The sequence below is a fragment of the Macrobrachium nipponense genome, chromosome 44 (assembly GCF_015104395.2).
Source record: "Macrobrachium nipponense isolate FS-2020 chromosome 44, ASM1510439v2, whole genome shotgun sequence".
NCBI lineage: Eukaryota > Metazoa > Arthropoda > Malacostraca > Decapoda > Palaemonidae > Macrobrachium > Macrobrachium nipponense.
This window is the reverse complement of record NC_087221.1, coordinates 22,937,372-22,953,890: the sequence shown is the minus strand read 5'-3', so window position 1 is coordinate 22,953,890 and position 16,519 is coordinate 22,937,372. Positions and strand designations below refer to the sequence as shown.

Sequence of the window (16,519 nt, the reverse complement as noted above, 5' to 3'; positions counted from 1 at the left end):
AAGAAGGGTGACCCATAGCACATCCAAGGTTCACAAGACGACCTTCAGCAAGCAGAATGACGTGATTTCCGGATTTGAGTAGGTATCTGTCAACCTGGGGCTTAATGTTAACTTTCTCAACACAGTTCTCGTCCAGCCATTTAACATCAATCTCGATATCAAAATGACCAATGTTGCAAACAATTGAATCGTCCTTCATGGCCATGAAATGATCCCCAGTAATGATGTCACGACATCCAGTGGTGGTTACAAAGATGGATGTTCCCTGCTTGATGGCATCTTCCATTGTTGTTACCTGTAATGAAATTTACATTTGTTTTAATCCAGAGTTAAACATCACTTCACATCTGACATGAACGTTCTTCAATGAATGTATACTTAACCTGCACATCTTACAGGGTCTACTGCTTGGAAGAAAAATACTGAAAAGGGTTTCTAAAATGATTACTCTATATATTGGACAAGAATAATTTGGTAAAATGGAAAGTAACTTTCATTAGACCAAAATTAATTTAATAAACAACAGCTGGTAGCTACATATTTTAAATATAGTGGCAGGAGACTCAAATCATGTTGCTAAATCATATTCTCAGTTATAAGAGGTTACAAAATTACTTCAAATCTTAGTATCACCACTTGAATAAAAGCATCATACCTGGTAGCCTTCACATGCTGCTTGGAGAGCATTGATTGGATCAATTTCTGTAATCAAGACACGGGAGCCAAAAGCCCTGAGTGACTGGGCAGATCCTTTGCCAACATCACCATAACCTGCTACAACACAAGTCTTACCAGCCAACATGATATCTGTTGCCCTCTTAATGCCATCAGTGAGAGATTCTCGGCATCCATACAGGTTATCGAATTTGCTCTGTGAAAAATCAAACAAAGTTTTGAATGTTTTCTGTAATAGTGTAGTTCCTATTACTACAACAAATTTTTTCCTCAATGGATCCTAGATCCCAATTTAAAACACAAGAGATTCAACATACCGGATTAAATATGAATAACTAATAAACTGCAACCACTAAAAGTCTAGCTGTTAAAATTTATTTTTAAACACAATAATTAAAATGCATAATGCTTGACATTTCAACCTGAAGAGATGGAAGAACAACAAAACTCAATAGAACAATAAGTTTTCCTGCAATGACAATTCTTCTTAAGATTAATCCCTGAGAACCAGCCCGAGAAGTCTACTTGAGACTCACAGGTCTGGAAAAACTAAGCCCTATCAATAATAATAATGACAAGCAATACACAAGTTCCTTGTTACTTCCACAATGCAGTAGCACTAACCTTGGTAACTGAGTCATTGACATTAAAGGCAGGGACTTTCAATTTGCCCTCGCGCATCATCTTGAACAGATTGTGAACACCAGTGGTTGTCTCTTCTGAAAGACCCTTGATTTCAGGCAAGTACTGAGGGTATTTTTCATGGACAAGGTTGGTCAGGTCGCCACCATCATCAAGGATCATATTTAGGGGCTGCAAAGAAAAAATGTCAACAATTCTGTGCATATACCAGACATTTTCACAGTGCATGCTACTCAATACCAGTAACCATAACAATAAACAGTCTTGCATACAAGGCACTTTATTAATGCAGGAACAGCAATCACATATAAAACTAAATCACACATAGTATGACAAAATAAAAATTGCAAAAGGAATCATTTTATGGATATATTAGTAAAAATTTACATAATCAATCTTCACTATACTAACCCTATAAGCAGAGAAAATGAAAAAAATTCCAGATTTTGTAAAAATTAGCAATCAATCTTTGTCATACTAACCTTATCACCAGGGAAAACCAGTGTCTGTTCGATACACCAGATGTACTCTTCATCAGTTTCTCCCTTCCAAGCATAAACTGGCACACCTGTCTTGGCAATAGCTGCAGCAGCATGATCTTGTGTACTGAAGATATTGCATGAAGACCACTGCACTTCAGCGCCAAGTTCAGTCTGCACATAAAAAATATTCAAGGTAAATATTTAGATACAAACAAACATTTATAAACACACTGAAGGTTTGAGAAAGAAAAAAAATGTACATATTCCAAATGATAAACACTCTTTTCTCACCAGGGTTTCAATAAGGACAGCAGTCTGAATTGTCATGTGAAGACACCCTGCAATACGGGCTCCTTTCAGAGGCTTCAGAGTTCCATATTTCTGACGAAGGCTCATCAACCCGGGCATCTCTTTTTCGGCCATAATGATCTCCTTACGGCCAAAATCGGCCAGATTGATGTCAGCTGAAAATAAAGATACACTGTCACCATCTTGTAAATAGTCCTGTAAATCTTCACCAACTTGTAAATAGTCCTGTAAATCTTATCTTCCTGTACATGAAACTGTGTTATGCAAATTTGTTATACAAGCACCAAGTAAAATGACAAAATAGAATCACAAGAACAGTTGACATAAGTAGAGTATATACTATTATACTATTATTATTATTATCACTCAAAAGATCAACCTCTACTCATGTTTGAGGAAGGTTACAGGGGCCACTGATTTGAAATTCATGCCTCCACAAAATATGGAGTTCATTTGAGAGAAATTAAAGGATAACAGTAAATATAGAGCGAAGAGCTTGGTTATTAGAAATGATCAAATGTAAAGAATCGTTTTAGGGTGGTACTGTAAAGCATTGCATCAGTGCTAAAACTTTTGAGATTTTAATCGCAAAACATCCTATGAATGACTTACACAGTCCAATGGTCTGAGAAAAAAGTCTTTGGCAGTTCTGCAGTGTGGCATAATTTACTGAATATCAGTGCTGCTGTTCAGTAAATCCAGTTCTTCTCAGCAGGAAAACAAGATCTGGGATAAACTGTGCCAGCAAAAGTTGTTACAATACAAATTAAGAAAAATCAACTAACAAGACACCATCCATCAATGGTGCAAGTCATAACTGCTGGTGCTTGGAAACAAACCTACCACCACGGGCCACTTAAGAAATAAATCTCTGGCAGAAGCAAACATCTGCACCAAAGAGCAGTAGTATTCTAGTACAGGAAGGATAGGGTAAGTGACCTAAACCAGGCTTTGCTTATTTTTTCATTATTCTTATAAATATTTAAAGGTCTAGATATAATATTACCTAACTTCCATGAAGCATTTGCTGACACTTTCATCAGATGTTTCTCAGAAATTACACCACATACATACAGCCAAACCTTTAGCCTCATTCACCGGTCCCATCCACCTGAAGCGTACATATGTTAATTTTCAAATATAAATTCCAGATACTTAGATAAGTTAAGCCACAATATCTTCTGTTTAATCCAACTACACTACTATAAACAATAATAGGCCCATTGAAGCAAAATCATATTCTCCAGACTTCTCCCAATGTAAATACTAGCCTATATTTATCACATTCTATGGGTTTATCTTATACGAAAGACATCTGGATCAAATTGAAATGTGTGAAAATGCAAGTCAGTTATATGAACTACTTTTCCATATAAGCCCAGTAGAGGAGAATTTAATAGTAAACTCAAGGATAATGAAACTGACCTAGGCTACTAGCCTATACAGCTATAAGGAACTAGGCTAGGCTAAACAGTTTATCTAATGTATTCTTTTGGCTTACAGGCTATCATCGTTATTTACTATTACCTTATGTCTTCTACCGACTATAAATCAACTTATTCCACCCTAAGCAACAGTTAACACATATTGCAACCATTGCAACCACACATAACATAACTAACTTATTATGAAAATATAAAGATCTCCAGCAGCATTTGCCTACTTGCGTAAGTCTAACCCCGAATAGCCTAAATATCCTGTATAGCCTATGTACATTGGCTACAAGAGATTAATACTACCTACATAGTAAAAATAAATGACATCCTCCAAGATAAAACGAAACCTTAAGGATGGCCTAGCTAGTCTCGCCGACTTTGTAATTTGGCTTAACACTAAAATAAATTGCTTTGAATAATTAGGTAGATATATAATGCAAGTATGTGTGATATATATAATCCGTCCTCTGAATTACACGTAACCAAAACTCATAGGCTATAGTTAGATACATTGTTACCTGCGAAGGGTTTAACAGAATCCATCCTATTTCAAATTCAAGGTGGGCTTACTACGGTATATAATATTTGGATGATCCCGACAGCAGACTTGTACCCATATGACATAAGGCATTGCACCTAAAGATGCTTAATGTAATCCATTATACCTAGAAGGTTTAAATTCTACACTGTATTGATAAGTCCGATATAAATGGAAAGCAGAGTTGCCTGTTAGCCTATTATTGAGGCCTATTATCACGTTCGGTGGCAAGCGATTTACACTGCGAGTAATGACATGCCATCACAATGAACCAACGGAAATTGCATCCGCAACTAAGTATTATCTCAAAAATCCACATGACTTCCATTACGTCATCTAGATACGCGATGCGGCAGATTCTTTGTTTACTGTTACTAAAGCAGAGCAGACGCTCTCATGGCCGGCGTGGTCTGCCATGCGTCGTTTTGACATGCACAACACAAAATAACAGACGGGATCACTTGAATTCACAATAGACGGTTATAGCTGATGGCACTCTCCGTCTCCCACGTAAGCACTTACCAACTTTGTAAGCGGGCTTCGAACTCATCTTGATGGTATTAGCAGACGCACTGACGTTCACAGGCCACAGGTAACTTCTGAAGGGCTGAGAACGTCGGTCTGCCCGGCTTTATACTTCACCATACAGGAAAGTTTCCAACTAGTCTATATTAAGATTTTCTCGCGTTACATGAAGCTCGTGAGCGAGCATTTGGTCGGGTTAAGGTGCGTTTCTTTTATTATTGAAAATCCATAACACCTCGTTATAACTACATAAAGCACAAATGAACTAAATTTACTGTTAGATTAATTTAAATAAAATTTCTATTACGAATTATTCCATTTATTTGGATAATTACGCAAAGATCACATGGAAAATAATATTTCAACGTCTTAAACGTAATTTCATGTTAAGATATCGATCTCAGGTCAGTTACAATCATAGATGATATGTCACGATCGCAAATTATTTCAAACAAGTCAAAATCAGAATTAGAACTCAAAAGATTCATATTTTCATGCCCCATGTCACAGCCCTTTCATTTCCTCTTTCATGCTATAACAAACACCTCCGTGTCGATGCGGCAAAAGAAACAGCGATGTCCAGCTTGGAGATTTATTGATAAAATAAAAAGATGCTGAAATTGATAATGAATAAAAGATATCACCTATTCACCGGCTTATTATCATATTCTTATCTCAATTGTTCGTCGTTCTTACTCAGACTCGTAACAGTCCAACACTTACGCCGTTTACATCATCAAACTAAGGAAATAACAAGATATAGAGACTTTATCAGTCGTCATTTTGACATTTGTCTTGCAGATCAAAATTTATAGACACAGCAAAATCTGATTAACTTTCGGAAGAACAAAGAAATTGTTATTGGGATTTCTAATATTTCTATGCAAAAACTTGCTGAACAGACAAATATCAGTTCACGCATGGAGGCCACTATTGGAGTTATGAGGGACGGGGTTGGCTTTGGTACAGTAATGAAAACGCAATCTCAGGGTCATACAGTACTGTAAAGTTCATGAGGAAAACTGTGAATTACCATTAATACGTTATTGATATATGATTTATCTTAGCATATTCATATATGTTTATGAAGCCACTTAAGCTATGGAAATTATGTGCCCTTGATGAGCTTGGCTGTGACTTCCACCTTCATTTTTCTGGAGCCTGTCTTCTGACATTAGAAGAGCCTTAACAACGAAAAACGAATTAACAGTGAATAAAATCCTGCGTAAAGTGTTTCTTAACAGAAACTATTTAAACTGATAACTAAAATAAATTGTAAGATACACAGAAGCACCTTCTGTAACATTACAAGTATTTAAGTAACAGATCGTTGAACGTTTCTGTATACGCCTGAACTGATAAGAGATAATGTAATAACTAGCTTTTACCAGATACTACCAGATATAAAGTCGGTCGCTTATCTTGTTTTTGTAAGAGGAGACTTCAAGAAGCACGTTTATCATTTGATCTGTGCAAGACGAGTGTTACCAATATTCTTTTGGGTTAATGCGAACGCACTCAAACATCATATATATATATATATATATATATATATATATATATATATATATATATATATATATATATATGTGTGTGTGTGTGTGTGTGTGTGTGTGTGTGTGTGTGTGTGTGCAGACAATTGTTTGTGGCAAAAGGTCACCCATTAAATCAATAAGACTTGACCTGAAACATAACCAAACATGTATTATTAGTATTATTATTTTATTAATAAAAAAATAGACCTCTATTCATAATTTATGGGGAAAGCCTACGGGAAGCATTGACTTAAAATTCAAACTCTCAAGAATGATAAATGATCTTTATCATTTGGATGAAGTTGCAAAGACAATAGTTAACTAATACAAAAAGAACAGACTAGTTATCTGAAGAGGTACATTGTTAAATTGATAAAAACATAACTGATTAAAGTTCAAGGTGATTTGCTCTAGGGTAGCAACTAGCAATGCACTGGATCTTTGCTTGAGGTTTTGAGGTTCTAATTGTGCTACACCCTCAGGGAGATTGTTCCACAGTCCAACGGTGTAAAGAAAAAAACAACTGGTCGATTTCGGCATGGAAAGATCATCAGGAATCAATTGTGATCATTATTATTATACTTTTTGTTTGTTTGTATGGTGTTTTTCCGTTGCATGGAACCAGTGGTTACTCAGCAACGGGACCAACGTTGAGAGTGAACTCCTATCACCAGAAATACACATTCTTCACCCCCTCAGTGGAATGCCCGAGAATCGAACTCGCGACCACCGAGGTGGCAGGTCAAGACCATACCGATCACGCCACTGAGGCACTATTATTATCTCATAGCCTTCTCAATTCAGTTTGCAGGTCTTACTACTTTTTTCCCTCCTTCTACTCCAGTCTGGAGTCCTGCAGTATATACTGTCAGGTGTATGAGTAGTACGTTATCATTATTATTCAAAATATGCAAATATTCAAATGGAATGAACTCAGAAGACATTGACATGCAAAATAAACTTCCATAGAAGACTGACACCTTTGAAAGAGAAAATAGATAAAACTAAATCAAAAATAGCAATAAGTTAAATCAGCAAGTAGACAATAAGAATTGTTCTTCACAAGTTGAGCATTTGGGCGTGAGGTGTTACACCCAATTTTGCCTGTAGATGGAAACAGACGTCGCTGGACATAATTAGAACTTTAAATGTGGACTGACCGAATTGTAAACATGACTTCAAGCAAAGCCGTCTTCATATTTTTCTTTTACTTCCGATACTTATTTGAAATGGACTTTTGGTTTTACAGATTAAAAAGAACTTGGATTATATTTTTATTTGTAACGTTTAACCAGATTAACTGCTGTTCTGATGAATAAAATGACGAAGTTGTTATTCACGGCAACTAGTCAGTTTGTTATTTATTTCTTTCGTGGAATGAACTTGTACTGCGATAATAGTAAAATAGTCTATAGTTATTTTTGGTCAATTTACCTCAGTATGTCCCTGTGCCCTTACAAAAAACATTGATCAATTTAACCTCATTTACTTACTAAGGACTCAGACTTGGACAATACTTCAGTAGTACCATTTTTGTGTCTTTCTCTGTCATAGGTCAGAGAATACAAGACAAGACTCCCGCACTCAAGATTTCCTACGCCGTAGCTTTTCGCGTTATCGGCTTGGAGGATTCCTCCAAGGTTATCGGACACTCTTACCTCAAGATCTATGTTATCTCTGAATCTTGCGAGATACGTTTCTGCCGTCAGATGAAGGAAGGGAAAAGGAATGAAATGAAGGCACCGTTCACATTTTTATTTTATCTCCAAAAAACAGGATACACAAATAGAATGAAAAGTATCACAGAATTTCAATCATAAAGCGATCAACTAAACTCCTTAACTAAGATGGATGCTACAACATATTTCCACAGCATTGCAACTGCTTGGTATTTAGGGCTGGAGTCTGTGTATTGAACCTCGGGGCCGTTGCGTACTCACAGGTATATCTGGGTAGGCCTACCTGAACGAGTATACCTGTACAGGTGTTGCACACGTTACCCCAACTTGCGGAGTCGAGTAGAGTAGAGGGTGACGATGATGGAAAGGTTTCTGTCGATATGGCATATAAAAACGAGGACTGGTGATGGGCCTAACGGGTGACTGATGGGAATCAATTTGAATGGACTGTATGTTTAAACAGTGTAAAGCAGAAAGTGAATACTGATGAAGCATGACTGAAAAGACGAATAAAAATTACTACGGTAACCAGTCGGCATCAGAATGCCTTCACCGAAGAGGAGAAAGAAAAACAAAAACAAAATGTTATTCATAGTTTAGCTCAGGTAATTTTACTTGTCGGAAAATAACAGTCAGGCAAGATCTTACACAATAAAATGAGTACCATGAACAGCAAGAAGAGGAAACACCATAAACATTGTCTTTGTTTTATCAAATATGCAATGAAAAAAAAGCACGAAATAATCTTTCATTCTAGGAAGGCCTGCTTTTTATATCAGTCCAAGACCAAAAGAATTTATCTCTGAGAGCGAAATAGTATTTATTTATTTCAAAGCATCGCATAAAAAATACTTGGTAACAAATAAGAAAAAATACTTTCTAATGAATGTACAAATGGATGAAAGGCACAACAGAGGAAATCTTGTAAAAGGGAAGTATTGTAGTAACAGTGAAGGTCAAAGTAATTGGTCAAAGATTGATGCGATTTTTGCAATCTTCCTGACAGGTGTCACGCGATTGTACTTTCTGGCAACTCTTCAGTACTTTGCCATTCAAATTTTCTTCTAAAGTGTTCAATATTGACGAAACGGAAGCTGCTTGTTCATGCTTGTGTGACTTCGCTTGATGAACAAGTGCTTGTTTGTCTCTAGCACAGAAAAAAAACGGGCTAACTGGTCTCCGAAGAGTACCAAGACGGCAATAAGAGCGATTGCTTGATACTGCGTTACTGGTACACGTTGTGTTCTTGTTTAACTGGTTTAAAGATGTCAGTTAATATACTCTATTGTATCTTTACAAACTGTAAGGGGGTTGGGGGGAGGTGAAAGATTACCAATGTATAATTTACACCTTTTCACTCCATTAAGACATATGTATTACACAGGCTTCTATAACAGTTTCTAACAAAGTCAGAACAGTCCACCACCACAGACTAATATTTTTCCCTTATTATGAAATATAACGGTAAAATGTGTCAGTACTAAGAAGAAACTCGAGGTGGTACCATACGACCACAACTACCTATCTTTCAGTATCTAGCCACCAAACTAAGCGCCAGCTAGTCAATATATAACCATAATTTGTTTACTCTATACCAGTGGCAAACTTGCAGTGACAAGTGTTAAGATGACGTTTGACAGGCATAAACGTGAGTAACTTCAATTCTGCCAAAAGGTTAGAAAAACGAATAGGATTATTATTGCTTATGTGATGCAAACGTTTGAGCAAGATGCCAAAGGTCGCCAGTACATGCACTCGTTGGACCCAGCCTTCACTCTTCGATTTTAGTACGCTCACTACGAAACAGGAAAAAATACGCATATTAATGATGAATAGAAAATATATATATATATGTATAGGCATTTCAATAAATGATATAAAGCTTCCTTCGCTGAATAAAAGTGATTACAGAGCACTTTGGCAAACAGCCTGTAATTTGTGATACTCTCTTTGATAATGTTATGACATTTTTATATAACATTTTATACATGTTTTAAATACAAACTCACATATCCCTGCTATTATTTATCTTACTTGGGTTACAGAAAGAATGACACACACATTTAAGAGAAATCTACACACTGAGTTTTTTCTTTTATTCACTTTTTTATATAACGTTACGGACAGCAAAGTTCATAATTGTATACGAAGATGCTACTCTATGTTTGATATGTACTCTGCACTGATTGCGAAATTAAAAGGAGGATAATTCGTCAATTGCAGAATGGATATTGAAAGGCTCTCCTCTTGCTGAAAATACGTATGTTCATTTCCTTTAGTGAAGCTTTTTGGTTGTTCACTGTATATATATATATATATATATATATATATATATATATATATATATATATATATATATATATATATATAAGCGAATACCACAGGAAAATGATAGGCAGAAATCCAAGCGCTTTCGTCTTTTCTAGGACATTGTCAAGGAACGAATGAAATACAGTTGGAAAGTAAGTTATCAGGTAAACAACAAGATCAAGAATACCAGATGGCTAATTGTCAAAAGGGTAAAAATTAAAGAGATAATCCAGGATTATCGGATATCACACGGTCACAAACCTAAACATAGATTTCATCAAGTCAAATAATGGAAATGTTCTAATTTTAAGTCTTGGTTTATCTAAACTTGATGCCTTCTTAATGAAAAAAGTTGTAGATAAATATAAGCAACAAAAATCATATATTCAGTTTTTACATGGTTTGGACTATACGATACGTTATAGTTTCTGTTAGGGTTAAATCTATGTTTAGGTTTGTGACCGTGTGATATCCGATAATCCTGGATTATCTCTTTAATTTTTACCCTTTTGACAATTAACCATCTGGTATTCTTGATCTTGTTGTTTACCTGATAGCTTTCTCTCCAACTGTATTTCATCTGTTCCTTCACAATGTCTTAGTAAAGACGACAGCGCTTGGATTTCTGCCTATCATTTTCCTTTGGTATTCGTTTATATAGTGAAGTCGCGTGCATTTATATATATGATATATCACATCGAACCGTGATCCATTTATATATCAATTCAAGCTACAAATGTCCTTTAATATCTAAATTCACTTTATTTACCTCCCAAATGATATATTTTCATATATGTACCGAAGAAGGGGAATTTTTAAGTTGATAACAATTTCGTCCTCCCATGGGATCGAACCACCGTCCAGGTGGACGGGGACGAAATCAGGACAGTCAGTGATTGGATAGCGTCACTGACTGTCCTGATTTCGTCCCCGTCCACCTGGACGGTGGTTCGATCCCATGGGAGGACGAAATTGTTATCAACTTAAAAATTCCCCTTCGGTACATATATGAAAATATATCATTTGGGAGGTAAAGTGAATTTAGATATTAAAGGACATTTGTAGCTTGAATTGATATATTATATATATATATATATATATATATATATATATATATATACATATATACATTTTAAGAATCACAGTAGATGCTCGTGACTTCATGATATAAGCAAATACCACAGGAAAAATAATAGGCAGAGATTCTAACCGAGCGCTTTCGTCCTTTTAATGAGACATTATCGAGGCGCAAATGAGATACAGTTGAAAAGAAAGTGACAAGGTAAACAAGAAGATCAAGAATACCAGATGGTTAATTATCAGAAGGGTAAAAATCAAAGAGATAATCAAGGGTAATGGAGATGGTCACAAAATAAAACAGACTTAACCATAAGAGAAACGGAAGCTTAGCTATACACAGTCCAAAAAAAAATGTATACAACTGAATACATTAATTTTGTTGCTTATATTTATCTATAACTATTTTAAATTATGAAGGCATCGAGTTTAAACAAACCAAGACTTAAATTTAGAACACTTCCATTATTCTAAATTTAAGTCTTGGTTTATTTAAACTCGATGCCTTCATAATTAAAAGTTGTAGATAAATATAAGCAACAAAATTAATATACTCAGTTGTATAAATGTTTTTTCGACTTTGTATGGCTAAGCTTCCGTTTCTCTTATGGTTGAGTCTGCTTTAGTTTGTGACCGTGTGATCTCCGAGAATCCTGGATTATCTCTTTAATTTTTACCCTTTTAACAATTAACTAGCTGGTATTCTTGATCTTTTTGTTTACTTTGTTACTTCTTTTCAACTGTATCTCATTTGTGCCTCGACAATGTCATTTCTGCCTATTATTTTTCCTGTAGTATTAGCTTATATACATATATAATTTACATATATAAAATTTCCTATTTACTTGCAGAGTTTTCGAAATATATTTAAATATGGAAAACATACTCGGATTTGAGATTTCATAAAGACATTATATTCTTCAGTGACTGCCAGCTGCATTAAACGGTACCTGTAACTCACATACCAACTGACAGGCACGGGGCTGGCAACCCCATCCGAAAAATTTAGCAGCTTACAACAAAACTGGGGAACATAGTGTGAGCAGCAATAAGTCACAATGAGATCCGAGAAGCCAACCGAGTATGGATAAGGATTCACGAGTTACTTGGGAAGAAGCCAACCCACTTCTTTCAAACTTGAAGAAGAGGAATAGGTCTAGAAACACCAACACAGGCTTTGCTGTTCGATCTGTATGTATGCAACTGCACATTCTTCCACGTTTACCTGTTTAAGGTATGCTTATTGACAAAATAAATAAATAAATACAGTATATACACATTAACGACTACAGTTATATTAATGCCATCCACTTCGATAGAAGGTGGCTTCAGGCATGAAAGCCTTTCAGTGCAAAAACTATCTTCATCATTATCGCCCGGTCTTCTCAAATGGCATTCTAGAAAGCTATATGAATCCTTCGTATTTATCCCTCTGACAAGCCACGTTCCTACCTGGCAATGTGTATGGAATAACTACTCACGTTTGCAGTAGAAAAAGACTCATTCTAAAATGCTTTGGTATACAAAATTCCAGATTCGAATAGACCTACTGATCGTGTTAGTGAATGGTTCGCGTGAAGTCAGTGTTTGTGTTGGCACGAGTCAACGCGTGTCCAGAGTTATGAACTGGATTAATGATGGGATTAAACTACTTTATGATAAGATGAAGTGTTGCCCTTACGAATATTTTAAATATATAAATACTGTATATATAAATGGTCTACATATCCCAGGTAGTTTTTGTGTTCAGGTGTTCATTGTGACGAATATAATCAGCGGTCTAGTTTAACCTACTTTATGGCGTGAATCGTTTCAATAGTATTCGCTAAATTCCACTAAAATTACTCGTCAGTACAGCGACTCTTTTTGTTTCTATTACAAACAGCGACACCCCAATATAAATGGCACATCGCACTAACTGCGGTAAATAAGCATCATCATATCTAAACATTTCATCAAAGGCCACAGGAAAAACTCGACTCAGAAAAATAAATAAAAAAACGACGTTGAATGGGACAACTACTATCATCAGCATTTCATGAGGACACCTCATACAGAGAGAGAGAGAGAGAGAGAGAGAGAGAGAGAGAGAGAGAGAGAGAGAGAGAGAGAGAGAGAGAATTTCTCATCTCTTACTTTAGTCTCAAGAATAGGATACAAATCATGCGAGTAATTTAACAATATTCTCCTCACTTGCTATTATGCAGACGAATCGAAACACACAGTAGTTATAATCATTATATATAGATTGGCATATTAACCACACAACTTTTATTTTCCTTGCGAGAAAAAGCAGCATCCATTATACACAAGAACTTACACCAACGACTCACACCTAAGGGTTTAGGAACGACTAACGAAACGTCTGCACTAAAATCGAAAGATCGCCACCGCAGAGCAACAGGCTCACATCTCCGTTATAAGCATTAGCTGTTATTCAATGCTCCTGAGTTTGGAGACGTAGATTACCTGTGTCGTTTCTGTTACTACGCGTTTATTAATGGTCGAGATCAGCCTTATTCTTTATTTTCCATCCGCCTAACGAAATCGAAATAAGGGTAAAAGCATCCTCGTCACTGTTCGTCTATTAAACAAGAAGAAAACGGCTGTTCTTCAAACTGACTCCCGGAATCGTCACGACCTGAATTTTTGGCTTCCGTTTTTCGCATTCACAACGAGGGCGTTCCTATATCTGTCTCGTTTTGCATGAAGAGAATGTGGAAATGAGATGTACTTTCTGTTTCCCGTCATAAGAGAATAACGGAATTCCCATCATAAGAGGATAACGGAAAACTTGTCAACCTGGTTCTTTTTAGACCAATCTGGATCAAATGTGCAATAACCCTTCTGACTACCTTATTATATGTCTAAGGCGCAGCCGCTACATCTTCTGAATGGAAATAATTCAATGACCCATTATGGACGCCTACGTGTATAACTTCTATATGTTATCTTTCTCGAGTATAGTCCATTTTTCTTTAATTCCTTTTCCCACACTGGAATTTTCGGACCAAGTTACTCCGAGCAACAGGTCACAACGAATTATGGGATGGTTAATCATAAGTGGTCAATTGTTCCAACCAATTATGCCGTCAGTACAATTCTCAGGCGGGAACATAAGTGTTAATTTGCCAGGTAGAGAAATCTCAATAGTTCTTTATAGATTCATCTATTAGATACAGTTAACTAAATATATTACCCTGGAATGAAAAGAACGAAAATGAATTAAAAAAAAACTTATCTGCGTATGCTTTGCATTGGCACGGGCTCTTGCTAATAAAGTCCTTGGTATCAAATCGAACTGAATGATGACATTGGGAAAATGTATGGCTATTGCATATATTATATATATATATATATATATATATATATATATATATATATATATATATAATGCACATATAGTACGTGTATATAATTATACATATAAAACCCTTCTTGTAAGTGAATTAAATAAGAATAACAAAATTCAGTGACTAGCGTCATTATCACAAATTGGTTATACCCAAATAACACATAACATGTTCCGTAATGTTATTCCTTACCATGCGGCTATGCCCTCTCATGCTGACATTGCTAAAGTATGCACAGTCACAGAGTTGGAAAACTTGTTTACATCTCGAGGCAAAGTAGTGCGCAGGCGTCAAGTCGGACAATGTTGACGACTTCAGCATGGGACAGACTCAACAAAATTTCATGCGGAGACAACATATAACTGCAGGCGTCATGATTGATATGCGTCAATCAAAATCCACTAGACGCAGTTACAAACGTTTCTTGATGAGTTTCCTGGAAGATATCATAACATAAACGGCTTCCACACCACAAGAACATCGAAGCACAACGTTTACAATGTTGATAGCTGCTGGCGTACTAAATGACGACACCGTCCATCGTGACTCGTTAGTCTCTTTACAAATGGCTTTAGAATATGGGATACACAACATCACGTTTCGACTGGGACAAATAATTTTGCATCTTGTTTACCTTTTACACAACTGACACTTAAGTTTTGAGAGATTAGTGTTCTTATGTTACAATGATAGTCTATATGAGATATCACACTAACAAGATCTATGGCGGTCGTCTACGCGATCCTCACTCCTAATTACCCAGCTTGTTAGACCTAACTTTCGTACCACTGACTAGATTAATGTAGACAGGCTTTAATGGCATAACCGCCTTGAAACGTTTCTGCAGGTTCCAGAAGAGAAATGCTTGTAGAAAACATATATTCAACAAAGCTTCTCTTCGTAATCTGCTTTTGGTTCGTGTCTTAATTCTCTCAACAACTAAGCAGTGCCGCCATTTCTCCTACTTGAATGGCGTTTTCTGCAAATTCTGTGATCTGGGAGTTTTTACGTATGTTCTATTGCTTCTGTTTTATAAGCGCTATTTATTCCAAGCTATATACGCCTGAAGTTAGCGGGTGAAATCAATATTCATGATGCATTTCGAACAGTAGTTAAATTTAATATGGATTTAACGCCTTAAGCCACTCAATGGCGTAATGGTTTATGGCCATCTCCAAGCTCACGATAACAAACCCCCTTAACTTTCACCCTCCCCACCCTATTTCCAAATACTTGATTGTAGCTGACTTGTATTTGGAATGCTCGGTTTTAACCCAGTGATGGTGCAACAACAGAAGACTGACATTCCTGAAAAATAAGAGAAGAAAAAGCGGTCCCCCCCTACCCCCAGATCAAAAGAACCTGCAGAAAACGCCCCACCCCCAGAAATGCCTCACTAAAACTGGAAAGACTGAACTCAATTCTGGTCCTGCAGACTGAAAGGAGTTCCTGGAACGAGATCAACTCTTCCAGGTCCTTTGAGTATACCGAATAAACGTCTAAGACTTGGAACGAAGGGAAGCTGACAGGCGAATCTACCTATAGAAGGTTCTCCCTCGTCTCCGGGAGTTTGAGGGCTACCATTCCTCCGAAGAGGAGGACAGCGGTGGTGGTTAGCATGGGAATGGCACGGCTGGAATAAATGAACTGGCCGAAGCAGAGCGAGCCCAACACGCCTGCTATCCTGGAGGCGGCGCTCAAGAAGCCGTAGGCTGTAGTCCTGTCAAAATAGAAAGGCAATGCAATAATAATAATAATAATAATAACAGTCCTGACAACACGAGAGCGGAGCGAGAGAGAGGAAAGAAGAATAGTAACTTCTAGGTTAGGAGTGAATATTCCATTTGCTGATAGTTTCATGACTGATAGCCTTTCATGTACTCTTTCCAAATTACTTCTTCTCTCTCTTGTGTATATAATAATATATATATATATTTTATATCTATATATATATATAT

General features: G+C 36.4%; 2 protein-coding genes across 4 annotated transcripts in view; both read right to left on the bottom strand.

The window, feature by feature from the left end:
- The window catches only part of LOC135204096 (adenosylhomocysteinase-like), a 5,191-nt gene extending 430 nt beyond the window's left edge, over positions 1–4,761 (bottom strand). Inside the window, exons 1-6 of the mRNA XM_064234101.1 lie at positions 4,605–4,761; positions 2,091–2,263; positions 1,800–1,970; positions 1,300–1,488; positions 656–871; positions 1–295 (exon numbers count right to left, since the gene is read on the bottom strand). The exon at positions 1–295 is cut by the window's left edge and continues 430 nt beyond it. Coding sequence (XP_064090171.1) covers positions 1–295; positions 656–871; positions 1,300–1,488; positions 1,800–1,970; positions 2,091–2,263; positions 4,605–4,632 — 1,072 coding nt within the window. The 5' untranslated portion in view covers positions 4,633–4,761. The remainder of the gene's footprint in view (positions 296–655; positions 872–1,299; positions 1,489–1,799; positions 1,971–2,090; positions 2,264–4,604) is intronic.
- An 8,488-nt stretch (positions 4,762–13,249) lies between these two features.
- LOC135204093 (synaptic vesicle glycoprotein 2B-like) overlaps positions 13,250–16,519 on the bottom strand; it is an 82,055-nt gene continuing 78,785 nt past the window's right edge. For all 3 annotated transcript variants that reach the window (XM_064234093.1, XM_064234094.1, XM_064234092.1), the window contains one exon: positions 13,250–16,281. In XM_064234093.1, the coding sequence (XP_064090163.1) occupies positions 16,101–16,281 (181 nt within the window). In that variant the 3' untranslated portion in view covers positions 13,250–16,100. The remainder of the gene's footprint in view (positions 16,282–16,519) is intronic.